A 27,923-nucleotide genomic window follows, 5' to 3' on the forward strand; every position below is an offset into this window, starting at 1 on the left:
CTGAAGATGATTAACACGTTTAAGAAACCTGTATTACACGTCGTCGTTGAGTACTCAAGGGCGTAACCGAGTCGATTTCGATGTGGTCATAAATTTCTTCAAGGATTGAGGTTCACGTATCTGAAACGCAAAAAGGAGCTCATCAGCCCCATTCTATATGCAATTCTAAACAAAATACCAAAACTCATTTTTATTGGATGCAGAAATAAAGAAATCGCATGAAGTCAACGAATTTATTCATGCCGTTTCTTTGTTTATGCCTAGAATGAAAATGTATTCAAATATTTTGTTCAGAATTGCATATAGAACGGGGCCATTGAGCCCCTTTTCTCGATTGAGATACGTGGACTTAAATCATCAGAGATATATACGACAACGTCGAAATCGACTCGGGCGCTGCCTTAAAGTGCAGAAACAAACATATATCAAATGCGATCAAATTCGTTATAATCTGCAAATATTCATGGAATATAGAAGACACGTAAGTATAGAAATCTTCCAATTCTAACAGTTTGTTGTAGCTTTTCGTTTATCAACTGAAGTTCTTTGCTCTTGGTATTCGGATCTGTAATGAAGAAGATGATTAGAAAGTAATATCGTATTGAGATAAGAACGTATTATACATGTGATACAGACATATAAGTATATGTCACCTACTTAGTAATCACGTGACGCTGAATCTGAAGTCGGTCGCCAGTCATGCTAACATTAGTAAATACAAGACACTAAGGTCGAACAAAACAAAAAAATAATAATCAAAGGTGTTGTCAACATTCTTATATAGAAATTAATGTACAAAGTCGTTATTAATAAACGATTTTTGTTAATGTATAAACTGTGTTGACCACCTACCTTGAACTCTAACATTTATAAAATGGTCATTAAATTGAAAATGAACTTTGAATCACCGTGTGCAAGGTAGACATTCCTAAGTACAGCCAACCGCCTTTTATAAACAATTTCTTCGCATTTTTCGCCCTCGTCTTCCACCATTTCCAAACGTTTGTTCCACCATTTTGCGTTGGTTACACGTAAAGGTACATCAGATGCAACTGTTGAATAGTTACCTGGCGAGGATCACTCATAACTCCAACTCACTATTGCCCTCGGGCTATAATAGTTAAGAATAAGTGGATACCTAGGATGAGTTACTCGGATTAACTATTCCCGAAGGATTACGGTTTCACCGCTGACCAGAGCACGTCTGTATACTGGAGTTATTTCCAGGCGACTGCGACTGTGGGTAGGGTGTAAAATAGAAAAAGAAAACTTCTATCATCCGCTGCCTGGTCTTTTGTCTGTATGTGTGCATGTATGTAAGTGTGTACTAGTGTATATGTACCTAGGCCTGTGCTGCAAGGGAATCTATGCTCTATGCGTCTATTGGGTTGCCTATTTGCCGGCGCAAGATCGTTGGCGTCAAAACTCTTCACCGAACACTCCTGATATGTATATCAAACAAAACAGCCGGGCGTGTACTTCTTTTTTGGATAAAAACGGTACATTGTTCTGGACTCCACATGCTTGAAAGTTCAAATGCGCTATTGCAAGGAGCCATTAAGTAATTTTTATGAAACACGGCACACAAATCAAGTTCCGGAGTTCGGGTGATTAGAGAAATTAACGGCAAAGTGTGTGTACAAGTCTCATTGTGAGAGCAGCTAGGCAGTCTAGTAGTGTAGTGGCCTTTGGCTAAGCTACCGTAAATGTTGGCTACCACTCCCGATAGCATCGTTCATTTTTCGAAGTAACAAAAAATTTTCAAATTTTTCTGCGATCTTTATTGGTCAACTGACAAATGGGGTTCTTAGGCTTTTAATAATTAGTGGGCATCGGTATCACGTGATCGATATGATACTGTTTGAAAAATTTTAGAACTGTCGGTTGTCGTTATGAGTAGTAATTAATAAGAGCAGTGTATTAATTGTTTATATTCAATTACCTTCAAGATAAACACGGTTCAGCACTATTGGATTTGAGTTGGGTTATTTTCTAGCAAATACAGCAACGATTTATAGGGGATAATTTATCAGCATTAACCCTTACGCGGCACACCGAGGTCAAAATAATCCCACGGCACAGTTAGTCAGTCAATATTCAGTTCAAGATATTAAAAATTCAGTGGCCTGCGATTTTTCGAGTGGGATGATCTATTTTTCGGTATTTTGTGGTTTCGTGAGTTTTTTTTTTTTTTTATATTCAAAATTTCATCTTGCTAAAAATGACTGATTTTTTTGAAGTATAATAACTAAAGAGAACCCCAGATTTTTTAAACATTATCTGAATCGATATCTCCGTTTCTACGCAATGATTTTTGACGTATGGTCTCCAACAGCCCTGGTTTGATGTCACTACTATAATATACTGAATTTGTCTGCGGGGTAAGAGTTAAATTGTCACCACGTATAAGCTACTCATTCGACTTGACCAGGTTTGAATGAGATTGACACAAAAATTTATAACAAAATAAATCAAAATTTTGCGATTTTTTTCAGAAATCAGTTAGTTTTCTTAGCTAATGGTGAAATTTTACCCATTCCAAAAGCCCGCCTAACAATCGAAGAAAAAATAATCTTGAAAGCGTAAAGAACGATCAGAAGCGCAGCAACTACGCTGCCGTAAACATCAACCAGAGCTACTTGCCACCACGTCAAATTAACGGCTGGTGATCGTAAGGAATCTGCACCATGTTTCAAAATATACTCAATCCAAAAAACAGCCGTGTCGTGCGGTGACCTTAGTCGGTCCAGAAATTGCTTCGATGCTGCATCCATATTCTTCCTACAAAGTTGGAAAGAAGAAACTTAATGTGTGAGTTGCTAAGAAATAAAAACGTCAAATGAACATGAATGTCTGATTAAAACTTCGTGACTGCGAAGAAATTGTTTTTAAAACAATGTTATTATTTTATCAAGAAACAGAAACTGGCTGCAGAATTAATAAAGTCCTCAAACTCACTTGTACTTGGGGTCCTGTGTCACAGTCTTTATGGCTGCAACAACCTTATCTGCCTTCAAATCTCTGTAATCCAAACGTACGGCGATTTCTCTATCAACGCAAATGTCTATGTTACCCATTTGATCGCCGAATAGAGGAATGCCAATCAATGGCACACCGTAGGCCACTGCTTCTTGAAGTCCCATCAAACCACCGTGTGTTATAAAACCTCTTATATTTTTATGCTCTGAAACAGAAATTTACTGTCACCAATCCTGGATGCGTTTATTATTCAGAAGCAACAACTTCGGTCAGATTACGTATTTCGATAAGTGCCATGATTTTTCGTGCAATTTTTACCCCTATTTAACGCCACTCACTCAAAACTTGCACTTGTGGAATCCACTGCAGATGAAGTACATTATCGGGACATCCCGGTGGTAATTTATCAGGGTTCGCCACTTTTAATAGAACACGAAGTGGTGCAACCTTGGCAAATGCTGCGTATATCTCGAGCACGTCAGCACTCGGAAATGATTCGAACTGAACCATTGATCCGAAAGAGAAGTAGATGAAGCCATCGCTACTGTCGTCCAACCATTTCTTCAGATGCTATAATTAAATGATAAATTTCCTCGTCATAAAAAAAAAACTAGGCTTTAGGCCGGCAGATTTAGTCCGCAACAAGGATCAGTCATGAAATGCCATCCGAATGAATCTGATCACTTTGTACAGTTGAATGGTATTTACCGCTGGTATCGTTGAGTGTTCATCATGAATATGCAGACCTGGGACCTCTACAATAGCCGGGGTCAAAGGTCTGATGCCGTGAAAAATGGGGTGGGTGTTGACCAGGAGTAAGGACATGTCCCCTTCCAGCTCTTCGACGTTAGGCATATCTGGTCCGAAGTATTTTTTGACCATATTGTTTTGCTCCCTGCTATAATGTCTGACTAGTAAATTCGCAAATGTGGTGACCAATGTGTTCTTGAGTCGCTGCCAGAAGTTCATGTGAGACGCCGGGCGATCCGAGATCTCGGATACGATGGCTGAGTTCAGGGGATTGCCAAGGGGTGCGTTGGCATGAGGCGCTATCGTTGCGGAGGACAAACCGATCACTGGAACTTTCAAATGTCTTCCAAAGGCAAAGTAGCAGCTTGCGAAGAACAACTGCGGGTGAAAGAATTTCAGTGAATTGGATTTACGCGTTTAACTTTGTAATGATTCACTTATATCGAATATATAGTTGAAATTATCAAATAATATAGCTCACCTCTGTAAGGACTAAATCGTAGGGTGGATCAGTAGGAGGATTCTTTATTAAATTCTGCATCTCGGGTTTTCCAAGTGATTCACAAATATCGTTCCCAGCCAATTTAACCACGGTTTGCATTGAGGCACTGTCTATACTCTGCATTAATTCATATGTCATACTATTGAGTACTACTAGACCTGTACCTCCTAAATTGATTATGTCAGTGTAATTTGGAGGTGCATTCTCCAGAGGGAAATGGCTGACGACATCAACCTGGTGACCAGCGTTAGCAAGACTCTTTAAGACCTCTTTAAACATTGCAAAATGACTTTTTCCTTGCAAAGGGAACATTCCCAATATTCTGGCTCCTTTGGCGTATTGTCCAAAGCAGATTATGCAGGATAATAAAACGAGCAACAGGTACGTCGCCTTCATTTTGACTTGCATTCACTACGTTTCACTGTCACTTTTACTGATCCACTGACTACACGCAAGTACGTCTCGTGAGATACTCGTTCCATTAGACTTGGCTGATAAATATCATGCGACTAATGCCGTGGCGCGATAACTCTTATCTTTTTCACAGAACCCAATTTAGTTATTTTGTTTACTCTAGTTTTTAGAACTTTAGTATGAGTTATGAAAGTCATGTATTTTGTCGCTGTCCCTTTACTATCTTGAGAATTGTTTGCGGTGGAGAACTTACCATTCAACTCAAGATATTCGCATACGAGTCATTTTTCACTCAGCATCTGGTACACGACTAAATATTCTCATTTTCATTTAAGCAGATGCATGACGACTTATTCTCGTCATTACTTTCATGCCTTACGCCACGTGATTTCTGGCAATTAGAATTCTGCGAGCGTGACATCACACGTTATAGTCACATTTGCTCGCGTATTATCCTCGAACAAATCTACTAGCTTCACAGGTTCCCGAGAAGTAATCACAACTGCTAACAGACCGGAGTTCTAGTCGAACATAAACCAACAAAAATTTCAATAGAAACAGCGCATGCAAGCGATTTTTTTGTGTGATGAAATCAACTTCATAAATTATACAATTATCTTAGAAAATGCAAGAGTTCGCGTTAACGATACTTCAATAGTAAACACTTTGTGGTGGATAATTATTAGTCAGATTGTGACGCGTTCATTTCAACATCTACGTATTTACACGTATCTGCATAAGCTAATTAAATGATGCCTGCAGCTACGTGGTTCTGGGTGATTCCATATCTCTGTAGCTATATATTTCCCGAAGAAACAATATCGGTTAAAAGGTAAATCAGGACAAATAATAATGGGTTCTAAAGTAGATAATAACTAATGGTGAACCAAAAGGTACTCTTGTAATTACGTACGTAACGAAACAGTGAAGTACATTTCATCGTGGAATATCCGTATATCACGTGTGCTCATCACTTGCCATGCTAAATTAGAGTATCAAGTGCATACAGCCATTATATTTACTTATAGACGGTTCACAGAGAAATGTACATCTCAGTTTCCTGCATCCGTTTATACATATTATTGTCATATTATTATATATAAGGTACAGAGGAACTGCTGAGTATGATGTTGAGTAAACTCTCCCGCAGCTGTGTAACAGTCGTTGTTGTCTCTAACGATTTACTATCTGTGTGACTGAATAGCATTCGTTGAGGAGCACACAAGTTCCCTATTCGACATAATCTGCAACGAGTGATGATCGTGTACCAATGTCACAAGTAATGTGAGAAAAGATCCGAATGATATTTTAGCTTCAATTCGTTTTCTTCGACAGTGGTAATGATGCACTTGGTCGAAAAACGCGACCAAGAATTGTTGAAAAAATAAACTTGATGATGTAGAGAATGAGCAAAAGTGGAGCAAGCACGACACCGTAGACGTCCAGTAACTCTACTTGCCACCACGTCAACTTAGTGGCTGGCGATCGCAAAGAATCTGCTCCGTGTTTCAGGATATACTCGATCCAGAAAACTGCTGTGTCGTGTGGAGACTTCGGTCTATCCAGGAATTGCTTCGACACTGCAATCATGTTCTTTCTAGAAAGGCATATAGAAAAAACTCAATATGTGAATGGCTAAGAATTAAGAAACGAAAGGAATTTAAATATTTGGTTAGAATCTTGTAACAAAAGAGAAGTAGCAGATATTCGTCATGAATTGAAATGGTTTTGGCGAAAAACGGAAACTGGCAAAAGTATAAAAGAATTTGAACTCACTTATACTTAGGATCTTGGGTAACAGTCTTAATGGCTGCAACAATCTTATCTGCCTTTAAATTTCTGTAATCCAAACGTACGGCGATTCCTCTCTCCACGCAAATGTTTATGTTACCCATTTGATCGCCGAATAGAGGAATGCCGATCAATGGCACACCGTAGGCCACTGCTTCTTGAAGTCCCATCAAACCGCCGTGCGTTACGAAGCCCCGTATATTTTTGTGCTCTAAAAACAGAAATTTTTATCAACATTTCCCTATGAATTTATTATTCACAAAAAAAGAAACAGTGGTCAAATCATGAGTTACAGTGAGCAGTATAAAATTCTTACTAATACTGTTATCTCAATTTTTTTACTCACTCAAAACTTGTACTTGTGGAACCCAATGCAAAGGCAACACGTTGTTGGGCCATCCACGTGGTAGTTTTTTGGGATCCGATACTTTCAAGAGAATCCGAAGTGGTGCAACCTTGGCAAATGCCGCGTATATCTCAGCCAGATCCGCACTCGGAAATGATTCAAACATCACCAACGAGCCGAACGAGAAGTAGATGAAACCGTCGCTGCTGTCGCTCAACCATTTCCTTAAATACTGTAATTCATTATTCATTGATTTATTTCCTTACTATCTCATGGGGTAAGACTCTAAGTCAATAAGTTTTTGAAAATACCCTTAATATTGCGACGACTTGTGCAATTCTGTATTATTCTCTGAAGCAAGTTAAGCAATAACAGGGCAGATCTAGGTACCAATTTCTATCGAACTAACCTACTGGTAGGCATATTTTATCTGCTTCAAGGAAGCTTACCGCAGGTATTGTCGAGTTGTCATCATGAATATGCAGACCTGGGACCTCTACAACAGCCGGAGTCAACGGTCGAATGCCATGAAAAATGGGGTGGGTGTTGATCAGGAGTAAGGACATGTCCCCTTCCAGCTTTTCGACGTCAGGCATGCCTGGCCCGAAGTACTTTTTGACGATATCGTTCTGTACTTTCATGTAATATCTAGATTGTATATTCATGTACACGGTGGTCAAAGTGTTCGTGAGTCGCTGCCAGAAGTTCATGTAAGACGCCGGACGATCGGAGATCTCGGATACAATGGCTGTGTTCAGGGGGTTGCCAAGTGGTGCGTTGGCCTGAGGCACTATCGTTGAAGAGGATAGACCAATTACCGGAACATTCAGATGCCTTCCGAAGGCAAAGTAGCAGCTCGCGTAGAACAACTGCAAGTGAATAACTTACAGGAAATCAGATTCATGCATTCAAGCTTGTGATGATTTGCTTCAATCGAGAACAGTTAAAGTCATCAACAAACATGGCTTACCTCTGTAATGACTAAATCATACGGTGGATCACTTGGCGGGTTTCTTATCAAATTTTGAACCTTGGATTGTCCAAGGCCTTCACAAATATCGTTTCCAGTCAATTGAACTAGACCTTGCAAGTCCGCACCACCAAAGGCTTTCACCAACTCATATGACATGTTATTGACGATTGTAGGACCAATGCTTTCTAAAGTGATCATATCCTTGTAAGTTGGCGGTACATTCCTCTGAGGAAAATGACTAACCATGTCGACCTGGTGCCCAGCCTTGGCAAGACTTTTCATCACTTCTTTGAACATTGCGAAATGGCTCTTTCCTGGCAAGGGAAACACTCCCAGTATTCTAGCTCCCTCGACATTTCGTGCGAAAAAGATTGCGTAGAATAGAATCAGCAACAGATGTGTCGGCTTCATTATTGCTTCTGCCTTCAAGTACACCGATACTTGTAATCGGTTTATTGTTGGAATCCAATCAAAGCTTCCGACAAGTACACATGCATATAATTGACGTGATATTCGGATAATATCAAACCCTTACTAGGACTCACCGTCTGTGCAACGCGAAAGTAATCGTAACGACGCCCAGCATTTCACTAACCCAAATACGTAACCCTCTTGGTTCCTATCAGCAATTGCAAGATACGCATGTCACGATCCGTATCGCCAACTGAATAGATCGTCGTCACTAATTCCGAGTCAGGGGCTTATCGCGGCTCGCTATCAGACACTCGAGTAGTTTTATCGTTGTGAATACTGTATAAGGAATCGATGATCCCAATGAAGGTTTCCAGGTTTCCACAGCACGTGGCTTTTGGAAATCAGGATTACGGAAACACGATTTGTGACATCGTAGTCATTTTTGCTCCTCTCAAACAAATCCATTAGCTCTAATCCTGGAGGGTTAACCGACTACCCGAGGATCTGGCCAAACATAATCCGAATCAAATTTACCCGGAAATAGTAAACGCCATCGCGACTTTTCTGTAATATAACCAGACTGACGATAGAAATAGTAATGAGCTTCGTTGAGTGATAGGCTTGATTAGGAATGCATCAGTGAGTCGTGGTCCTTGATTACACCTCAGGATATATGCTGTGCGTGGATATAAAGCCAGTATTTGAAGGTTAGTCGCTGGTTGCTTCGTCTCGGGGATTAGAGCGATGAATAGCACCAGATTGAGATGCTTACAGTGAAAAGCACCCTCTCTTGTTGTAACTTAGGGTGTATAGTCTTGTCTAGAAAACGTAATGAGATTCTACCGTCAATTAAGCACCTGGGCGAATTGATCCTGTGTAGATAAATGATTCTACAAGACATTAATCACAGCTGTTACCGCATCAAAGCTGGTATTTATACGGATGCTTACTAAACTGCTGATACAGAGACATGGAATGTACCTAAATACTGAAATTTAGAATCAATGTTAACAGTAAATAACAAAAAATACTGAGTATAATTTTTAAATTTTGTATTATAAGTACAATAACTGGTATTAAAAATTCTTATCAAAAATATACACGGGCGGAATTTTTTTCTCCATTACGTAAATGATCCAGATTATTGTTAATCTGATAACAATCAAAATTATAGCACAAATACTCACAGCAAGCTAATCTCAAGTGAACAATATTACTTAACAGATATGCTACGGAGCCAATACAAATTGCAATTCAGATTGCTATACATAGGTATGCACCAATTCAGAGTGTAATCTGTTTCGTGAAATATTGTGCAAGTGCTACGTGACTTGGAAACAAGGAAGAAAAAAAACTTGATCTAGACTGACATGAATCTATTGCCGAGTTAGATACGCATTGGAACCTGACGAGGTCTGTTCAAACGCTATCGTAACAATATAGGTGTCGGGTGATATCACGGTTCGCCATTTTGAATTACAATGGCTCGCAGTCGATCCATTTACTCTGTATTGTTAAAGGGCTCAAAATGGCAGTAAATGGATTCCATAACGTATGCATAGGTTGGTTTTCGGTCAATCGATATAGAATTATTGGAGAAAATACAAGTGTCATCAACACGTTTGTAAACACGTGACACTTTGACACTGTACGTTAATCAATCATGACTATATGTCACTATCTACCTCATTTCGTTTTTTTAGAACGTGGCACGTTTCCTTTATCAGTCCGCAGAACAATTGTTAAAAGTTTACTAATTATGACAGTCAACAAATATACAGCGAGGCCGATAATCAAGAGCAAAGCTCCGTAAACGTCGAGTAGTTCAATTTGCCACCAAGTTAATTCCATTGCGGGAGATTTGAGATTTGTCCCACCGTGTCTGACCACATACTCAACCCAGAAAGTGGCTGTTTCCATCGCGGTCATTGGGCGGTCTCGAAATTCTGCAGATAATCTCTTTGCTGTTTTCCTGAAACGTTATTGCGAATCTTATTATTACTAAATTAACTAGGTGAGAATCAGTAGCCCATGAATTTTAAACGCGATTAGGCCTCGAACAGTATTCTGATGATTTGAATTGCGTTTAGTTACGGTAACGCGAATAAACATATAACTCACAAATATGTCGGGTCATTGAGCACAGTACTAAAGGCAGCGTCCAGGTTTTCCTCGGTCAGCTTTCTATGATCCAGACTGACTGCGATTTTTTTCTCTGCGTAAAGCTGGATGTTCTGTGTTTGATCTCCGAAAAGAGGTATTCCTATCATTGGAACTCCGGAATAGATTGCTTCTTGAGTTCCCATAAGACCGCCGTGAGTAACGAATACCTTTATGTTTTTGTGCCCTAGATGTATCGATAATTGGTCAGTTAAATTATTCAAATCTTAGGCTTGGTTGCTGAATATGGTGAGAATTCATATCGGCATAAGTTTTGAGAAATGCGGTTCACAGTTTTCTCCCACTATCGATATTCACACCGCTTGAACACTTACGGAGCGCAGCTAATTGCGAAATCCACGGACGAGTCATAACGTTGCTTGGAAGCCCAGGCGGCAATTCATTTGGTTTTGATATTTTCATTAGAACGCGTCGCGGCGCCAACTTTGCCAATGATGCGTAAAGTGCGATCAGCGATTTCGTAGGATACGACTCTATCTTCACCATGGATCCAAAAGAGATATAAACGAAACCGTCTTTGCTTTCGTCCAACCACTGTTGCACGTCCTGTTAAAAGGAAAAGAGTTTCTGAACGGTTCTCCAAGGAGATCGATTCGTAATTGTTTAAATAAAGTAATTGAATGTAGTAACGCAAACTAAAACTTACATTGGGCAACGGATCTGGGGTTTCTGCAATGTGAAGTCCTCCGACTTCAACTGCGGCCATAGTAAACGGCCTCACCCCATTAAGGGTGTAGTGCGAATTGACTAAAAGCAACGATACATTCCTCGTGGCTTCGTCCAGATTGGGCGCGTGGATCCCAATGTACTTTTTTATCTGTTCATTTTGTTTATCACTGTAATACTGGAATTCGAATTTTGCCTTCAGCAACGTCAGAGCGTTCTGGAATCGTTGCCAAAAATTCATATGAACGTCTAAGCCTGACAATGTATGAGGAACGTAAGCTGGATTGTCCGGATTTGCCACAGCATCATTCACCCACGGCCATATCGCGCTTGTAACGACTGCCACAACAGGAACTTTGAAATGTTGCCCCAAAGCTGCGTAACAGTTAGCACCGAATAGCTGGAAAGAATAAGAGATTCACAAATCAATAATTATGGCGAAAAGAATACAGAGATAACAAATCCATTGGATCGATACATCGATAGAACGCAATATTCATTGTAATTAGAAGAGATAATTAGGATGCTTGTAGTTCCAGCGAAATCTTCAGGCAAACTAAATCACAGATTTTCTATGAGTCTGATGTTGACCACAGAGCGACGCTAAAATGCTATCAGAATACAAAAAAAATTGACCGATCGTTTGAAAGCTTAAGAGATTTGGCTTGAAATTTGTATAAAGTTCATAAATCGACGCGAAATTTTGCGGCGAGATTTCAATAAATACAGACTATTCGTGGACTGCAGTCCTGTGATACGGATTTTTACTTACCTCTACGATGACTAAATCGTAAGGAGAATCCTTCTCTTGATTTTTGATGAGCTTCTGGAACTCCGGAAGTGCCATTAGGTCACACAAATCATTACCGTATGCAGTGGCGATTAAGGGAACAATGGGCTTGTCCAACAGGTTTGATAAAGCAAAATCGTAGGTCAGATTGTTGTGTAGACCAGCAACGAACCCTTCCAAATTTATGATCTCATTGTAGTTGGGGAAAGGTTTCTTTAGTGGAAACGGGCTCACAACGTCCACCACGTGGCCCCGTTTTGCCAATCCTTTCATCAGCTGCTCACACATTAAATAGTGACTCTTTGCTAGAAGCGGAAATACACCCAGAATTCGGTATGCTTCGTCGGGCGATATGGTTACCATAATAACGAATAAAATTATGAAACCAAACAGCCTCATTTTGTGTCCTCTATTTTCCTCTGCCGGTATAAAGTAGCCCTTACAAATTGTTAATTGCACAATTGCCACTACTTGGTCCTTTAAGCAGGCCGTGAATGATCGTAATTTTAGTAGCCAAAATCACTGCAGTTGGAGATCAAGCTAACGCTGACGAAATGCTCACATCGGTAGTCGTTCGGATAATGAATAGCATTAATTTTAAGATACCATGATTTCGCCGACCTCGGCCGTGATAAACTTCCGTTTCAATATGCTCACAAGTGACTTCTTACCCTACTGGCTCCTTTTTATTCCCCCACCCGAGGGTTACTCAGCACTATGGCTTTTTTAGATAAGCCGAAGGCATTGTTTATATCCGAACTTGTCCGAGCTTTATTTACGGCTCGTCTTAACGTTGATTGTGCTCCAATAGTTTTTTATCAAACCGTCAAAGATTCAGGTAGAATGATATTCAATACGTATGGTAAATTTTTCATTTGCTTCGTAATAATGGTTATTTTTAAAAAGTGCTTATTGTATCGTTATTTCTATTAGATTCATGATTTTTTAATTAGTAAGATCTCGATGATGTAAATTACATTGAATTTGATTGCCCTCTGTTGTTTTGAATTTCGACAGTTCGAATCAGTATTAAGATAAACTTTTGACATTACGTCCATCGCTTTATCGCCCGATGACGTCAAGATATAGGCTCACAGTCACAGGACAGTCAATTTATATACATTTTATATATGTAACTGTATTCTTATACTAGTTAATTAAATACGTCTATCATCAAGTTTTATAGATACGTGCAGTGGTGAACAGTAGAGCTTAGTTAAAAATATGAAATACTGTAATTTCTCAATGCGTGAAACGCACAGCAGATGATCAAATGTGATACGATCTCGAGTGAAGCGAAACCGTATCATCATCTGATCAAAAATCAAAAATCCACGGATATTGATACGTGTCACTGTTGATGCATTTGCTGTAGAAGTGTGATGTGCAAAAGGAGGTTGTTGTAGAAATCATTTGAGTATATCGATTCATTGTTAAAAATTATCTGAACTACGTTTAACCTGAACTACGTTTGCGAATTATTTCACTTTCTTAGATTGTTTCACACTGTTTATATTACTCCCAGTAACTATTACTATTAGGGTAGTAATTATAACTTTAACCAAGTACACGCTGAAAGCAACGGACAGAAACAGAGCCCCATAAATATCCAGCAGTGAAATTTGCCACCAAGTTAAATCCATCGCTGGTGACTTGAGATTTGTTCCACCGTGTCTAATAACATACTCAATCCAGAAAGTAGCCGTGTCCATTGCGCTCATTGGGCGATCTCGAAATTCAATAGAGAATTTCTTCGCCGCTTGCCTAAAGTTTTATGAAAAAAATTACTTGCATCAAAGATAGTCTAAACTTAAGCTGTACGTCGATTGATTTTGACCATACCATCATCATATTCATGCTTACATGTATGTGGACAGATTACTTACAAGTACGAAGGATCGCCTAGCACGGTTCTAAAAGCTGTGTCTAATTTTTCCTCTGTTAGTTGATCAGGTTCCAGAGCTACTGCTATCTTTTTCTGAACATACAGCTTAATGTTCTGCATTTGATCTCCAAAAAGAGGAATTCCTATCATTGGAACTCCGCAGTAGATCGCTTCTTGAGTTCCCATAAGACCTCCGTGAGTCACGAATGCACGCACATGTTTGTGTTCTACGGGTAGCAGACATAAACAGGCAATAAATAATTATAGCTTGGTGGCCTAATAGTAGCCATGAGCAAAAACGCATGTCACGCTTGACAACTACTTGAATCGTACGGCAACTAACAATCTATTGGACATGAATATACTGAAAATCGATACTTACTGAGGACTGGTACTTGAGGAACCCAAGAGAGAGTTAGAACGTTGCTTGGTAGACCAGGTGGCAATTCTTGTGGTTTTGCTATTTTTATCAATACGCGAACTGGTGCCAACTTGTGCAATGAATTGTACAAGGCAGCGAGAGTTTCCTTTGGAAAAGACTCTATTTTTATCATGGATCCAAAAGACATGTACACGAAACCGTCTCTGCTATCGTCCAACCATTTTTGCAGATCCTGTCGGAGAAAAAAATTCAATTATTACCGGAAACGTCGATGCAGTTCATTAACAGCCGGCAGTAGGTGAAATGATGTACAGAACTCACCTTGGGCAGTGCGTCTACTTCCTGCGGAATATGAAGTCCTCCGACTTCGACAACAGCCGTTGTGTACGGTCTGATTCCGTGCAAACTGTAGTGAGAGTTGGCAAGGATCAGTGACACGTTCCGTTCAGCTTCTCTGAGACTTATTGCATTAGGGCCAAGATACTTTTGTATTTTATCATCCTGATAAGCGCTGTAGCTGTTGAATTCCCATTTTGCTATCCACAAGCTCAGAGCGTTTTGTACTCTTTGGAAAAAGTTCATCCGACCATTATTGTCGGAAAAAACATTTGGTACGTAGGCTGGATTGTCAGGATTTGCAACGATGTCGTTTGCCCACGGTAATAATACAGAAGACGAGAGACCCACGATGGGGACATTGAAATGTTGACCCAGAGCCAAGTAGCAAGAGGCACCAAATATCTGAAAAGTCATTCTAAGATTACATTCTGTAAAAAAAAAATTTTTTCCACGTTCCAGTCATTTGATTTCTCGTGACCCGTGAACGTGACCGCGTTGAAAACAGTGGATTTTGTTGGCGTTAAATCCAACTACGAGACAATCGACTTTTTGAAACAACATCCTATCATCTGATGAGAGGCACTTGGATAAGCAAAAACAGTACAATACTAGATTTTCAGATTATACTAGACTCACCTCCGTGATTACAAGGTCATAAGAAGAATCTTTCGGAGGATTTTTTATCAGCTCTCTAAAACGTGGATGACCCATTAGATCGCATAGATCCCCGCCAAACTGGGTTGCGAGCAGAGGAACCACTGCGGAGTTAACCAGAGTTGATTTTACAAAATCATAGGTCATATTGTTTAGCACTGCAGGTATGGTTCCGGACAGATCAACGACGTCACTGTAGTTCGGAAAGGGTTTTTTCAGTGGAAAATGACTGACAACATCCACTTGGTGACCACGTTTTGCTAGTCCTTTCATCAATTGTTCGAACATAACAAAATGGCTCTTTCCATTCAGCGGAAAAACGCCCAAAATTCGGTACGCTTCATTGGATGATATAGTCGAAATGATTACCAGCAAAATGTTGAAGCCAAACATCTTCATGGCGAATTTTTTTATTCCCTCAAGGCCTTTCAACACTTGTTGAATACAAATCTTAAAACCACTTGATAACTATTTTTTAATTCTTAATAACTCCTTGAAGTTCAATATAAATCTAACAAACGTGAGTCTGCCGATTTGCTGCCAACATTTTGGAAGTAAATAGTTTATATGATGAGACACGCTAATTTCGAATCTTCTTAGAAGACAGGAAGATCGGCTAGTTCAGTTCGCGAGCATTCTGGCACTAACGACGATAAGTTGCTTCGCGCATAAATGCACGGTCACTTACTATAGTTGTATGTTAGCAATAACACATGATCTATTTTTTTTTTAACAATTATATATCAAGTGTCTTACACTTAGGAATGGCAATATAATTATGAGTTTTACTTCTGAGTAAGTCATGTGTCTCACACACTCACCAACCAGGCTTATATAGAAGTTCCTGGTCCTCAACATTACCAAACTTACGTCAATGGTTAATTATTATCTGTATCTTGCATTCATTCATTACGTGTATGAGATGGAATGAAATACTGCTGATCTCACATCATACACTCATATTCCACGAGGAAAGTCTCCAGCGACAACAGAAGACATCGAGGCAGATAAAACTTGACCTCAAACCATGTAATAGTTGAGGCTATCTGAAACTGGTAGCTTCGTAATGTTCTTGACGATTCTTCCAGAATGCCGGTTAATCTCGCAATTCACTCCTTTATTACTAGCCTAGAGTCTTGTCGAAATTCGATTGCTTAAATGTTACATAAAATTTTAAATTTCATACGAGTAGATGTTGAGCGGAAGGTTTCGCTGGCAAAACAACATCTTAGGAGAGTGACATGCAAAATATGTATTGCACAATCGAATAATGAAGAACGTCGTGCTGCGTGACTGTCCGTAAAGATTTTCTCGACAAGTTTGTTTCGTGATTCGTCACCCAACAACAGGCGTAGGGTATATTCAGCCATTCTTACTAAAAAAAAATCGAGCCTATAATTTCACGAGATGAGTTGAGGTAGATAAGAAACCGTCACAAATACACTATTACACTAGAACATCATTTTATAAAATAATATGAAGGTTATTTTTTACTAAGATCTTCACGCTACGAGTCTGAAAATAAAGGAGCAAAAGTAAAAAGATAACCTTTGCAGAAAAATGGATTACGAGCGATGAAAATCAAACATAAGACACCCTGTTCTTCGTTCACTTTAACGAGTTGTTTTCATTTTGTTTTTACAAACTTTCCCAGTTCAATCTATTTCACGTCTGCAGTAGAATTTACATCAGGCGAGTACCGTTCACACACTACTGCGCGAATGCCCTGTTTTGCAAATAAAATTATCGTCAACTGGACGATCGTCGTATTATTATTTCCAGCTCTCGATCTGCCTCGATGATGAACGTAATCCACTAAATTCCAACAATTCGTTCAAAATTTGACTACTTTTCATTCATGAAGATCAGCTTGATGCGATCATGCATTCAGTTCGTCCGGATTTTGAAAAGTTTCGAGGAACCGTGATTGCTTGCACAGATAAGTGAATCGGTTAAACGATGAACCGTTTGTCAAATATAATTCCAATACCCTGATAAAATACTTCGTTCATTATTCATTCTTTTTGGTCCTTAGCTTAATTTCCGCATCACTTCCGAAAACCACTCTTTCTGCTTTCTTCACAATAACTTTGAGCAAGTACAACGCGAGAACAGCGGCCAGCAGCAGAGCCCCATAAACATCGAACAACGCGATTTGCCACCAACTTAAGTCCATAGCAGGTGACCTGAGGCTCGCCCCTCCATTCCTTATTATATATTCCACCCAAAACATCGCTGTGTCAACAGCACTCAGTGGTCGATCTCGAAATTTGGCAGACATTTCCTTCGCTGCTTTCCTGAAAAATTAAAGTCAGACGGTTTTCATCGTGTCACATCAGGCTCGTAAGAAAAAAAAGATTTTTTTTATTCCTCGACAAATCTAGACTTTAGCGATATAACTCACATGTACGATGGATCGTGTAACACAGCATTAAAAGCGGCATCTAGATTCTCTTCAGTCAGCTCATCCCGGCTCACAGACACTGCCATATTTTTTTGGGCGTATAGTTCGATGTTCTGAGGTTGATCGCCGAACATAGGTACCCCGATCATGGGTACCCCACAATAGATGGCTTCCATGGTTCCCATGAGGCCACCATGGGTCATGAACGCTCGAATATTCTTGTGTTCTAGATAAAACAACGACGTAAGATGAACGGTGTATTCATTCGATAGAATTATAGATTACATTTGCCTTCAACGTCGAACTCTTCACTCGATATTTCAATAATACTTCGAATCTGTTCAAGTATATTCCGTAAATGAATTCTAAATTGTATTCACAGTATAAGTAAATATATACGATGCATGGAGAGAGATGATCAATCAGAGATGAAATAAAACTCGAACATCTCTTGAAAGAAAGCTAAACACTAGCCATAATCGCACAGGTTCACTGCTGTCTAACGGGTGGAAAAAAAAACATCACTACTGCAGCCCTCATATTTCATTTGAGAAAACCAAGTTTCTGGTGGGTTTTAACCTGGTACAGAAGTGGGAGGCGTAATTGCGTTGAAAACTTACGTAGAACAGCCATTTGAGAAACCCATGGAAGAGTGAGAACGTTGCTCGGTAAGCCTGGTACTAATTCCGTCGCGTTTACCACCTTAACTACGACCCGAATCGGGGCAAGCTTCGCTAACGAAGAATATATGGCGACCAAGTTTTCCCTGGGAAAGGTTTCCAGCTTGAGCATAGAGCCGAAAGTTATAAGAACAAAGCCGTCCGTGCTGTCGTCTAACCACTTTTTTAAGTCCTGCGAAATGAATAAAAAGATTCACTATTAATTTCCACGTAGTTGCGAGTATCCGTTAAACTGCATCACCTCACTCTTAGTTCATTCAAAATCACTTACCTTTTGCAACGGCGTTCCGTTTTCTCTAATGTGTAATCCGCCGACTTCGACAACGGCTGGAGTGAATGGCCTGATTCCGTTGAGACTGTAATGCGAATTGACCAAAACCAAGGACACATCCCTCCGGACCTCATCGAGACTCGGAGCTTGCGGACCAAAATGTTTTTTGATCTTGTCGTTTTGATAAGCGGTATAACGAGTGTAGCTCAGCTTTGCCTTCCAAAGGGTCAGAGTGTTCTGAAGCCGTTGCCAAAAGTTCAACTGGCCACTGAGCCCTGAGAAAACGTGGGGGATGTAAGCTGGGTCTTCCGGATTTGCTACCATGTCATTCACCCACGGCCATATTGGGCTTGTGACAACTGCCACAACGGGAACCCTCAGATGTTGTCCTAAGGCCAGATAGCAAACCGCCCCGAATGTCTGCACAAAGTATAACTCGGTTATATCCTCCGCTAGCCCCTCTGGGGATAGATTTCATCTTCATCACTTGAAAATAAATTATGCGAACATAACGGTACGTTGTTAACCAGTCTACAAGTTATGCGTTGGTTCTGGAATGCCCTAAGCCTCACTGTGGTGAGCATAAAACTAAAGTACCAGCTTACGTCGGCTGTTAGCTAACTGTGTGATCAAATTTCCAAATACTAAACCTACACCTAAAATTCTGTTGAATGATATTTCATAAATACACGGCGTGTAATTAAGGTATTTACAATATCTTTCAATGACGGAGACTAGCTAATAGATCGAGCATGACAGGAGTCTTCAAAACTGCTTTCGAACGACTGCGTTGGAAAACTGATTTTAAAAGATGATATTTATAATGGCCCACCCGTAGTCTGTTCCATTAAAGAGGGCCTACAGTGAAATTTGGATAATGAGGAGTTTTTGATTTTTGAAACGAGTAAAAAAGATTTGATCAAAAATTTCTCCCAACAAAACTTAGATTATGGCAGTATGCGTCCTAAAAAAAAAATTTCAATCATGCCATCGTACATTCCACAACACATTTGAAATACCTATATTATATTTTTCATTCCAAACTTAATGGATGAAGGCACTTTCGTTGAACCATTTAAAGGAAATTTTTGTAGATATTATCAATTTTATATTCTACCCAACCCTGCGAGCGATAATATTTTTTCCTTTCAAGCAGTGAATACCATCTTGGACTTTAGTTATATATTTAATTTGCTATCGTTGGAACAGATGAACAAAACAGGACAGATTGGATATGAAAAATGTCTATTTCTGTCATCGTCTTCTATCGATTTCTCAGGTATTTACTCACCTCAATGATAACAGCATCATACGGAGGATCTTGCGGAGGATTTTTAATAAGTTGTTTAAATTTTGGAAGATCCATTAAGTCGCACAAATCGCCACCAAACTTTGTTGCTATCGAGTGAATCAAAGTATCTTCAGCCAGCTCTTCAGTGCCAAATTTGTAAGTCATATTATTCTTCAAGAAAGGCATGGTGCCAGCCAAACTTACAACATCATTATAGTTCGGGCGTGGCTCCTTCAATGGGTAATGGCTGATAACGTCAACTTGGTGACCATGCGATGCCAATTCTTCCGCGATTCGACCCGACATCGCAAAGTGGCTAACTGAGTTGAATGGGAATACAGCTAATATTCTGTAAGCTTGATGGGGTGAAGCGATCGATAAAACCACCAGCAGCGTAAAAAAGCTTGATAATCGTAGCATGATGAGACTCTCCATACTTTGCTTTTCTCCTCGACCAACGATCACGAAGCTTCGGACTGTATATGTTCTAAAATATACCAGTCACACAATTAATTAAGAAAGTCTTTCTGTTAAACAGAACCGACTCATCTGAACAAGAGTTTTCCACTGAAGCGTTCCGCTTCTTGACTAGCGTTTATAAATCGTGGACCCACGAGGCACGAACACTGTCTCTATTCTTAAACGATCAGTTGATCTCGTTGCGGCTCTTATGCCGACATGTGCGGATTGGAATATATAAGCCTGACTTATCACCGCGTTCATACTGATAATATAGTATCTGCAAAATATTTTTCTACACTTATATTACATCTGCGGAATGTTCCACTAGATGTGACGAAAGCAAAGTTGAAATAATCTGAACACCATCAGAGTTCAATATATCTGGTTTTTTTTTTTTTTTTTTTTTTGTTTTTGTTTTATAACCTAAAGGGAACACGCCAAATTAGAATTCAACGCATTAGCACCCACGCTCAGTTGCACTGCAGAATTCTATCCTATTTAAAATTAAAACATATGCGCTAGTGTATACGGGGCATTCCAAGTGAAATCGAGGAATCGTTCGCCTCATATCGTCAGATCCTGGCATAAATTTTTTTTCGCATTGATTACACAAGTGGTTCGTTTTTGTACAGCCGCAGCCCACTTTCCAATTACGATAGATATTACTTATTTTTTATCCAGAATCTGTGGAAAAAATTGCAGAGTTTTAAAAATCGTTTTTTTTTCAGTTATACCTTTTTTACACAAAAACGATCGTCGCGGCACCTGAGGGAATAGCTAGAAAATTCTCAAAAAAATTAGACATTTTTTGAAGTGGAATCAATGCGAAAAAAAGTTATGCAAGAATCAGATGACATAAGGCAAATGACTCCTCGATTTCACTTGGAATGCCCCATATGTATTCATATTGTCTGGATTATATAAATGCAATTCTCGGGGCACTCAATTACGATAAATTAGCTCCGGCCGCAGAAAGAGAGGGCATCTAGTCTTACTACAGCCCTCTCTCTCTCTCTCTCTCTCTCTCCCACTGACTCGAGACACTTTTTTAGCGAAGACAAACTTTTATAATCAAGGCTTATTATCAAATTAATGTTTTTTGTCTTATCTAATATGATTCGCGCAATTTTTGTAACCAAAATATGATTTTTTTGTGACAATTACATTCGTAAAATATTCGCACGATTTTTGTACACTGAGAGCAATTTTTAGCTGCGTTTACTATACGCTGTTGAACTATTAATATTTTTTACCGTAATCAAAAAATACAGTTATAGCTACAGAATGAAGATTAGTTTTATGGCTGTCAGCAAAAAATCTAGTAATATGCGTAACTCGCCTTCTGGATTATGGATATTTCTAATAATTTACACATTTTCTTGTAACTATTGTGGTAATTTATTATTGGTACGGCAATAATTTGATTTCTAAGCCCAATTTAATCGAAACAAAGTACTAATCTAGACAAAGAGAAAATTCTCTATTAACAACTGAATAGATGTTTATTCTTGTTCTATTTTTTTACAAAATTTACTCCAAGATGAGTTTCGTTTAATTTATATCTTATTTAGTGCTAATTGCCTTAATTCAACCAATACAATTTATTGATAATAAAAGATATCTCCCAGAGTTCATCCTTTTTCTACTTTCCTTTTAACCTTTCTCTCATTAGATCGTGAATAAAATTTTCCTACTTCTCTCGCTTTCAGTTCATTCTCCTGATTGAATAGTTCTAAGAACCAATTGTCCACTTCACTGTCTACAATTTGGGGAATTAGTTTCTTTCTGTAATCTTCGAATACCTTGCAACTTATTATCAAGTGAAACATTATGAAATTTCTCTTCGTTTTTGAAGTTGCTTTGCTGATAATAAGTCGCTATTCTAAAGTTATAAATGTTATACAGCCTTATCTGAGATAATCCGTATCTTCTTAAGATACAACTTAATGACTAGGTTTAAGTAATTTGCTTTATTCGCCTCAGTAAAAATCATTGGGCAAACTGCTAGCGACGTTAACTTAGTTAACTTTTTGAGATCCTCTTTTTTTATTCTCCAAATATTCGCTCAAGATGTTTTCTTTCCCCCGATTTGATTTTCTCGATATCTCCTTGGTTAAATCAATTTACCCTGTTTATTTTTACTAAACATTTATCGCAAAATTAGATGACCCAGTTATTTTTCTCTTTCTTCTTATCATACTCTACAAGTTACATTAGCCTTCCTAAATAATTTCTTGGCAATCTATCCTCAGTCATCTCAAGGATTCCTTCAATGAAATTCAACCCCAACTTTAGTATTTTAATGTTCATTCACCCTATCACTATTTCTAATCAGTATTTACAGTAGTTTCCTATGAAACGTATTCTCCACATTTTCTAATTGCTATATATTAGTGCTGTGCGATTAATCGATTAATTGAGTTTCTCGATTAATCGACGGTTTGGCAGTATAATCACAATAAATCGTTGCTTGTATCGCATTTTCTTTTAATCCCAACAACATTTAAACCACTAATATATCGATAACCATTTCACCAAAATTTTCCATAAACTATAACAAACGAAATTTTTGCTCATTGTAGGATAAAATTCTGCGGCACAAATGATTCTAATTTCCGGAGTTTGCTTAACACTACAAAGTAACACCAAATATTGATCTCCAATGCTGTTCAAGTTAATTAAATTTCACTTTTATCGCATCCTATGGGACACCCTGTATATTATCAAATTATAAATAACGCCGCTGTTCTCTTTTTATCGACTGAATTCTAGAAATATGCATAACGAATATATAAATATTGACGCAATCCGATCGAAATTAGGTGACGTTCAGAATCAAACAAGTACTTTCGAAACGTGCTTCTCTCTTCTCGATTGTTGGTCAGTGATGATTATTTTATTTAGAAACGTGTTGACATTGCCGTATTTGTTTACTTGGATTTGTTTACGCACCCTTAATGGGAGAACGTACCACCGATCAACGCAATGCAATGACCATGCGGAGAACCTGAGTATAATTTGTTTGTTAAACCTCGGAACCCGATCGGTCGATACCAATTGCCATGCACTCGCAGTAACACTATAGCCGGTCGTCATTTTGAGTTTTTAACCCTCAAAAAATAACCGGTTCACATAGAAATTGTCGAAAGAATTGATCAACGAAAATAAAATAGTACAAAATAAAGACAGAAGAAGAATAGCACAGTAATATGAAGAAATAAATGAAACGAGGAAAGTGGTGACCGTATCCTAGCCCAAATCAACTACTCGGTTAGTACCTAGTAACAAAAGGCTAATTATCCTATGCAATAGACAATTTTCACAGTTTGCTAGATAATGAAAGTTGAAGTTTTAATTATTGGGAATGAATTTATCTAATAATAATATTTCAAAGAATGTACAGAAAACGCGAGTTGCGCAGTCTGATCAGACACAAAAACAAATTAGCTAGTGAATTGTTTTCTCGTTTCCTTGTCCAGAGCGGTCGGTGAATTATTTTAGTTATTTTTGGGTCGCGAGTCGTTACAGCTCGCATTTGTTGTAGTTATTTGTGGCATACTTGCTATGCCTACTGGCTTGAATTTTTTTAAATCAGTGATTTTCTGACTTTTTCTCACCCTATTTACTCTATTCAATCTAACCTACATGAGTTTGCTTACCCTATAGACGTCTAGAAAGTTTGTATGCATTTTCCCAAGTCAGTTTTCGGCTGCATTGCTGTTGAGCAATCGATATTCTATTTATTAGATTTTTTTCATTCTAGCATCGTAAAAATACTTCTGTAATCCGACGCATATAAGATGCATTCCAGAATTAACCGAATTCTTAATTTCCAAAAAGTCACGTCACGTTCGTCGAAGCTATGAATTCCGACTGACAATAAAGTAAAATGAAAAATAATTCAGATATTTTAAAGACACTTGGATTGTCGGCGATCTACTAAATCACACAAGTCATCACATTACACAAAAATTATATGAGCTTCATCGGTAACGCAGTCTATAATCTTAACATATAATTAAGCTTTCTACGGTGTGCTTTTCGTATAATTTGCAACTCGTTGAGTAATACAAGCTTATTTCTCCTACCAAACTATATTTTTGGAAATAATGGAATTACAACAGCATATCAACCACCTTCACGAACACATACATGAATCGTAATTTGGTTTATTCAGATTATTTAAAACTAGTTTTATTTGTGTCGTGGTAATTACAGTGACAAATTCATCCTGGTACCGAAATATGCACATCATATTTCGTTCCGTAGAAAAGTTAATTTTGTACACCCAGGAGATAAGTGTATTTAGAAATGAATTCATTTGAAAATTCATTTGGTCGAAAGAAATTTCGTCGGTTAGTTAATGGATTTCAACGAAACCAGTTGAAATTAGCTCGCGGTCGTGGGAAGCAAAATATTATGTGAGAGATTCCTGTTTAAATGAAATTTTCCGGAGTGCATTTGACAGAACATTACGTAATTCGAAACAGCACGATTCAAGTTTATCGCAGACAATTGATCACATCCAAATCCATGCAAATAGAAACTAATTGTAAGCTGTGTAAAAGTGGATATTTCATTTAACTTTCTTATCTTGCGATGTGACCTTGCGTTTTACATCACCGAGATAAAATAAGTTCTTCATTTTTTTCACTATAACCACAATTAAATACAGAGCTAATGTTATTGAAGAAAGTATGAACCCGTAAACATCGATCAATTCAATTTGCCACCAGGTTAAATCCATTGCTGCCGACCTGAGGTTCGTCCCTCCGTGCCTGACCACGTGTTCTATCCAGAAAATCGCTGTATCCAAGGGACTCATCGGCCGGTCTCGAAATTGTGCCGAAATTCTCTTTACTGAATTCCTAGGAAAGTTGTCAGGATTATTAGTCATAATTAAAGCCGATCAAAGGTTCAATTAACTGACGACTCACATGTAAGACGGATCATTAAGCACCGCGTTAAAGGCAGCGTCCAAGTTCTCTTCGGTTATTTCCTCGTTATTTATGTACACTGCTATACCCATCTTCACGTAAGAATCGATATTTTGAATTTGGTCCCCAAAAAGAGGTATGCCGATCATAGGGATTCCGTAGTAAATCGCCTCTTGCGTTCCCATCAAGCCACCGTGTGTCACAAATGCCCGCGCATTTTTGTGCTCTAAATATGAATGTAAAGCATCAAGTAAGTATTTTCAAAGCTCTACTGTGTATACTGTATAACAACTTGTGATGTTTGGCATCGAATATCAATTAGTGAGTAAAAAAACTGGCTTTCCAGTTCTTAAAATGATCGAACAATTGTAGGGTCATCAGAAAATTCCGAATTTTTTTTGGATCCAATGCGTCATCCAGACCGCAGTGAAAAGTGCATCAAGTGTTGGTAAGTTTGTCACAAACAATCCGAAACCGCTCCAATGGCAGTGGTGAAAAAAAAAACCTACGTAGAACAGCCAATTGGGGAATCCATGAGAGAGTGAGAACGTTGGCTGATAAGCCAGGTGGTAGTTCTTCCGGTTTTGCGATTTTCATTAGCACTCTAACGGGTGCCAACTTAGCAAACGATGCGTACAGGTTAGCGAGAATTTCCTTCGGTAGGGATTCTATTTTTATCATGGATCCAAAAGATACGTAGACGAAGCCATCGCTGCTGTCATCTAAAAACTTCCGGAGTAGATCCTGTACAAGATATCAGTTTAAGTATATTCTTACTGGTACGATGAATGAAAAAATTTAAAATAGTCCGAACGACGATCCTAGCGAATACTTGCGTTCGTAAACGTCGCTTCCTTTTCGTCAATGTGAATTCCGCCAACTTCGACAACAGCCGTAGTGAATGGTCTTACGCCGTTGACGCTGTAGTGGGAATTCACCAAAATCAACGAGACGTTCCTCTCAGCTTCTCTGACAGTCGGTGCATGTGGACCGATGTACTTTTTTATAGCCTCATTTTGCCCTTCACTAACTCGATTGAATTCCCATTTGGTAAAAATATTAAACAGCGTGTTCTGGGTTCGCTGCCAAAAGTTCATCTTCTCATGGAAATCCAAAAATGAGTTGGGTATGTAGGCTGTATTGTCAGGATTGGCGACTATATCGTTTGCCCATGGTAGCATAGCGGCTGTGACTATGCCCACTACGGGAACCTTGAGGTGTTGACCAATTGCCAAGTAACAGTTGGCACCGAATATCTGCAAAGACAGTTCCATTTTGTAAAAATGACTGAAAAATGTCGGCTGGATATTTATATGTAGGTATGTTTTTTTTTTTTTATTGTCTTGTCACTTTCTGAACCGTAATCTACAAACTATAATTAGCTGTCTACTGATATCTTCAATGGTAGTACTCTTCGAATAAGTCTTATCTAATAACTATTGGAAACATTTTTATCAAACATTTGACAATGTCTAATCACTTTTCAAGCAGTAGGTTGTACAAACTACTACATTTTATTCGTTGCAGTCTTGAAATATTCTCCGACCTGTAAAAAGCAATTGAATCGTAGTATAAAATAATGGCGATAAGCTTAGCTTAGGTGGATTTCATTGAATCGGGCAAGAGTGCGGCCGCCGTTCAATCGTTGTGAAAAAAAATATGATAAATAGCTGCGAGTCTATTGTCATACAAATTTGACGTTGCTAACAATAAATGCATATCAAGTAGCTCGAGTTCGCTTTACAGTTAAGAGATGTAAATGTCGACATTGCAAAATGGTATTGAAAAACGGTCAAACAGTCGACTCACAATCAGTTGAACATTGACACCACGCCCAAGGCATTTGTTGTGATAATTTGCTGTACAAACAATATTTTTAGCAAAACTGAAAACTCAGCAGTTTCAGTATTTTATTTTGTGTATAGCAGACTACATTGAAGAAACGTAAACTAACGAATGCAATCGGAAAGTCAATTGAATTTAGACTTGACACTTGACTCACTTCAGTGATCAGCAAGTCGTATGCGGGATTCGTCGGTGGATTCTTGATAAGTTTGTTCAATTCTGGATGATCCATTAATTTGCACAATTCAATCCCAAATACAGAAGCAAAGAAAACAGCCCCTGAAGGCATTTTTCCGTCTTTTTTGCCGATTTTCACATCCATGTTGTTCACCAAGTTGGACCGTGTGCCCGCAAGGCTTACGACATCGGTGTAATTAGGAAAAGGTTTCTTCAGCGGGAAATGGCTCACTACATCCACTTGGTGACCACGTTCTGCGAGCCCTTTCATCACCCGTTCAAACATGACAAAATGGCTCATTCCGTTGAATGGAAATATGCCCAAAATTCGATAGGCGTCGCCGAGCGATACGAAAAAAAGGAGACAACCCAATAACGGTCTCATCTTGTCTACCTCACGAGGTTTACTGTTATGTATAAAAGGTAAACTAAACTTTGGTCACTTCTTCAAGGTTCATTCGACATACGACGATCTCTTTCACTACAAACTGAAATTCATAAACACTTGTAACGGACGGCAATTCACTCACGCAGACTCCATATCAAGATGAAAGTTCAAGTGGTCATATCTTCACCGATGATTCGACTGGCTCCGGTGGCACAAGAGTGCAAACTGAACTGAGCAATTGACAGTGTCTCGTAACTTTGTAAAGGTCTTATCATAAATGCAGTCGCTCTCTAGCAAGATTGGAGGGGAGTATACATACATATAACGCACGATATCTACCTGAAAACTGAAACCGTACTTACAATTAGCCTACTTGACATTTCAGACTTGCCTCGCAAAAAG

General features: G+C 38.8%; 7 protein-coding genes across 12 annotated transcripts in view; 1 reads left to right on the plus strand and 6 right to left on the minus strand.

Moving 5' to 3' along the window:
* The window catches only part of LOC124405446 (calcitonin gene-related peptide type 1 receptor-like), a 146,747-nt gene that overhangs the window by 60,164 nt on the left and 58,660 nt on the right, over positions 1-27,923 (plus strand). The gene's annotated exons all lie outside the window — the stretch shown is intronic.
* Positions 1,297-12,399, minus strand: LOC124405439 (UDP-glucosyltransferase 2-like). 2 transcript variants are annotated; one of them, XR_006929110.1, is made up of 6 exons: positions 11,789-12,399; positions 10,997-11,416; positions 10,665-10,896; positions 10,291-10,516; positions 9,450-10,141; positions 1,297-1,342 (listed from the first exon to the last, which is right to left on the minus strand). XR_006929110.1 is itself a non-coding variant. In XM_046880317.1 (5 exons), the coding sequence occupies exons 1-5, from the start codon at positions 12,203-12,205 to the stop codon at positions 9,856-9,858; spliced, it is 1,581 nt and encodes a 526-aa protein (XP_046736273.1). In that variant the 5' UTR covers positions 12,206-12,399; the 3' UTR covers positions 9,200-9,855. The 2 variants fall into 2 exon arrangements, 1 of the variants encoding a protein (XP_046736273.1); XM_046880317.1 differs by lacking the exon at positions 1,297-1,342 and having other exon boundaries at positions 9,200-10,141.
* LOC124405437 (UDP-glucosyltransferase 2-like) lies at positions 2,499-4,648 on the minus strand. The gene is made up of 5 exons (XM_046880314.1): positions 4,211-4,648; positions 3,688-4,107; positions 3,318-3,549; positions 2,959-3,184; positions 2,499-2,781 (listed from the first exon to the last, which is right to left on the minus strand). Exons 1-5 carry the CDS (start codon positions 4,637-4,639, stop codon positions 2,499-2,501), a joined length of 1,590 nt encoding a protein of 529 aa, XP_046736270.1. The 5' UTR covers positions 4,640-4,648.
* Positions 5,853-8,216, minus strand: LOC124405445 (UDP-glucosyltransferase 2-like). Its single transcript, XM_046880324.1, has 5 exons — positions 7,753-8,216; positions 7,232-7,651; positions 6,783-7,014; positions 6,422-6,647; positions 5,853-6,242 (listed from the first exon to the last, which is right to left on the minus strand). The coding sequence occupies exons 1-5, from the start codon at positions 8,164-8,166 to the stop codon at positions 5,960-5,962; spliced, it is 1,575 nt and encodes a 524-aa protein (XP_046736280.1). The 5' UTR covers positions 8,167-8,216; the 3' UTR covers positions 5,853-5,959.
* LOC124405438 (UDP-glycosyltransferase UGT5-like) lies at positions 12,472-15,499 on the minus strand. The gene is made up of 6 exons (XM_046880316.1): positions 15,049-15,499; positions 14,395-14,814; positions 14,074-14,305; positions 13,693-13,918; positions 13,264-13,570; positions 12,472-12,517 (listed from the first exon to the last, which is right to left on the minus strand). Exons 1-5 carry the CDS (start codon positions 15,463-15,465, stop codon positions 13,285-13,287), a joined length of 1,581 nt encoding a protein of 526 aa, XP_046736272.1. The 5' UTR covers positions 15,466-15,499; the 3' UTR covers positions 12,472-12,517; positions 13,264-13,284.
* Positions 16,936-20,211, minus strand: LOC124405436 (UDP-glycosyltransferase UGT5-like). The gene is made up of 5 exons (XM_046880313.1): positions 19,713-20,211; positions 18,422-18,841; positions 18,091-18,322; positions 17,471-17,696; positions 16,936-17,363 (listed from the first exon to the last, which is right to left on the minus strand). The coding sequence occupies exons 1-5, from the start codon at positions 20,145-20,147 to the stop codon at positions 17,078-17,080; spliced, it is 1,599 nt and encodes a 532-aa protein (XP_046736269.1). The 5' UTR covers positions 20,148-20,211; the 3' UTR covers positions 16,936-17,077.
* Positions 24,493-27,767, minus strand: LOC124405443 (UDP-glucosyltransferase 2-like). The gene is made up of 5 exons (XM_046880321.1): positions 27,114-27,767; positions 25,948-26,367; positions 25,621-25,855; positions 25,112-25,337; positions 24,493-25,042 (listed from the first exon to the last, which is right to left on the minus strand). The coding sequence occupies exons 1-5, from the start codon at positions 27,516-27,518 to the stop codon at positions 24,751-24,753; spliced, it is 1,578 nt and encodes a 525-aa protein (XP_046736277.1). The 5' UTR covers positions 27,519-27,767; the 3' UTR covers positions 24,493-24,750.

The sequence above is a fragment of the Diprion similis genome, chromosome 4 (assembly GCF_021155765.1).
Source record: "Diprion similis isolate iyDipSimi1 chromosome 4, iyDipSimi1.1, whole genome shotgun sequence".
Lineage (NCBI taxonomy): Eukaryota > Metazoa > Arthropoda > Insecta > Hymenoptera > Diprionidae > Diprion > Diprion similis.

Coding starts and splice junctions, on each gene's coding strand:
- LOC124405437 (XM_046880314.1), bottom strand. CDS start 4,639: ATGCAAGTCAAAATGAAGGCGACGTACCTGTTGCTCGTTTTATTATCC. Junction 4,108..4,210: donor ACGATTTAGTCCTTACAGAG/GTGAGCTATATT, acceptor TTTCACCCGCAG/TTGTTCTTCGCAAGCTGCTA. Junction 2,782..2,958: donor ACACAGGACCCCAAGTACAA/GTGAGTTTGAGG, acceptor CCAACTTTGTAG/GAAGAATATGGATGCAGCAT.
- LOC124405445 (XM_046880324.1), bottom strand. CDS start 8,166: ATGAAGCCGACACATCTGTTGCTGATTCTATTCTACGCAATCTTTTTC. Junction 7,015..7,231: donor ACAACTCGACAATACCTGCG/GTAAGCTTCCTT, acceptor AATGAATTACAG/TATTTAAGGAAATGGTTGAG. Junction 6,243..6,421: donor ACCCAAGATCCTAAGTATAA/GTGAGTTCAAAT, acceptor ATGCCTTTCTAG/AAAGAACATGATTGCAGTGT.
- LOC124405439 (XM_046880317.1), bottom strand. CDS start 12,205: ATGAGGCTGTTTGGTTTCATAATTTTATTCGTTATTATGGTAACCATA. Junction 10,897..10,996: donor CCCCAGATCCGTTGCCCAAT/GTAAGTTTTAGT, acceptor TCCTTTTAACAG/GACGTGCAACAGTGGTTGGA. Junction 10,517..10,664: donor TTCGCAATTAGCTGCGCTCC/GTAAGTGTTCAA, acceptor CGATACATCTAG/GGCACAAAAACATAAAGGTA.
- LOC124405438 (XM_046880316.1), bottom strand. CDS start 15,465: ATGAAGATGTTTGGCTTCAACATTTTGCTGGTAATCATTTCGACTATA. Junction 14,306..14,394: donor AAGTAGACGCACTGCCCAAG/GTGAGTTCTGTA, acceptor TTTCTCCGACAG/GATCTGCAAAAATGGTTGGA. Junction 13,919..14,073: donor TCCTCAAGTACCAGTCCTCA/GTAAGTATCGAT, acceptor TGCTACCCGTAG/AACACAAACATGTGCGTGCA.
- LOC124405436 (XM_046880313.1), bottom strand. CDS start 20,147: ATGGAGAGTCTCATCATGCTACGATTATCAAGCTTTTTTACGCTGCTG. Junction 18,323..18,421: donor ACGGAACGCCGTTGCAAAAG/GTAAGTGATTTT, acceptor TTCATTTCGCAG/GACTTAAAAAAGTGGTTAGA. Junction 17,697..18,090: donor TTCTCAAATGGCTGTTCTAC/GTAAGTTTTCAA, acceptor TGTTTTATCTAG/AACACAAGAATATTCGAGCG.
- LOC124405443 (XM_046880321.1), bottom strand. CDS start 27,518: ATGAGACCGTTATTGGGTTGTCTCCTTTTTTTCGTATCGCTCGGCGAC. Junction 25,856..25,947: donor AGGAAGCGACGTTTACGAAC/GCAAGTATTCGC, acceptor TATCTTGTACAG/GATCTACTCCGGAAGTTTTT. Junction 25,043..25,111: donor CTTAATGATCCGTCTTACAT/GTGAGTCGTCAG, acceptor CAACTTTCCTAG/GAATTCAGTAAAGAGAATTT.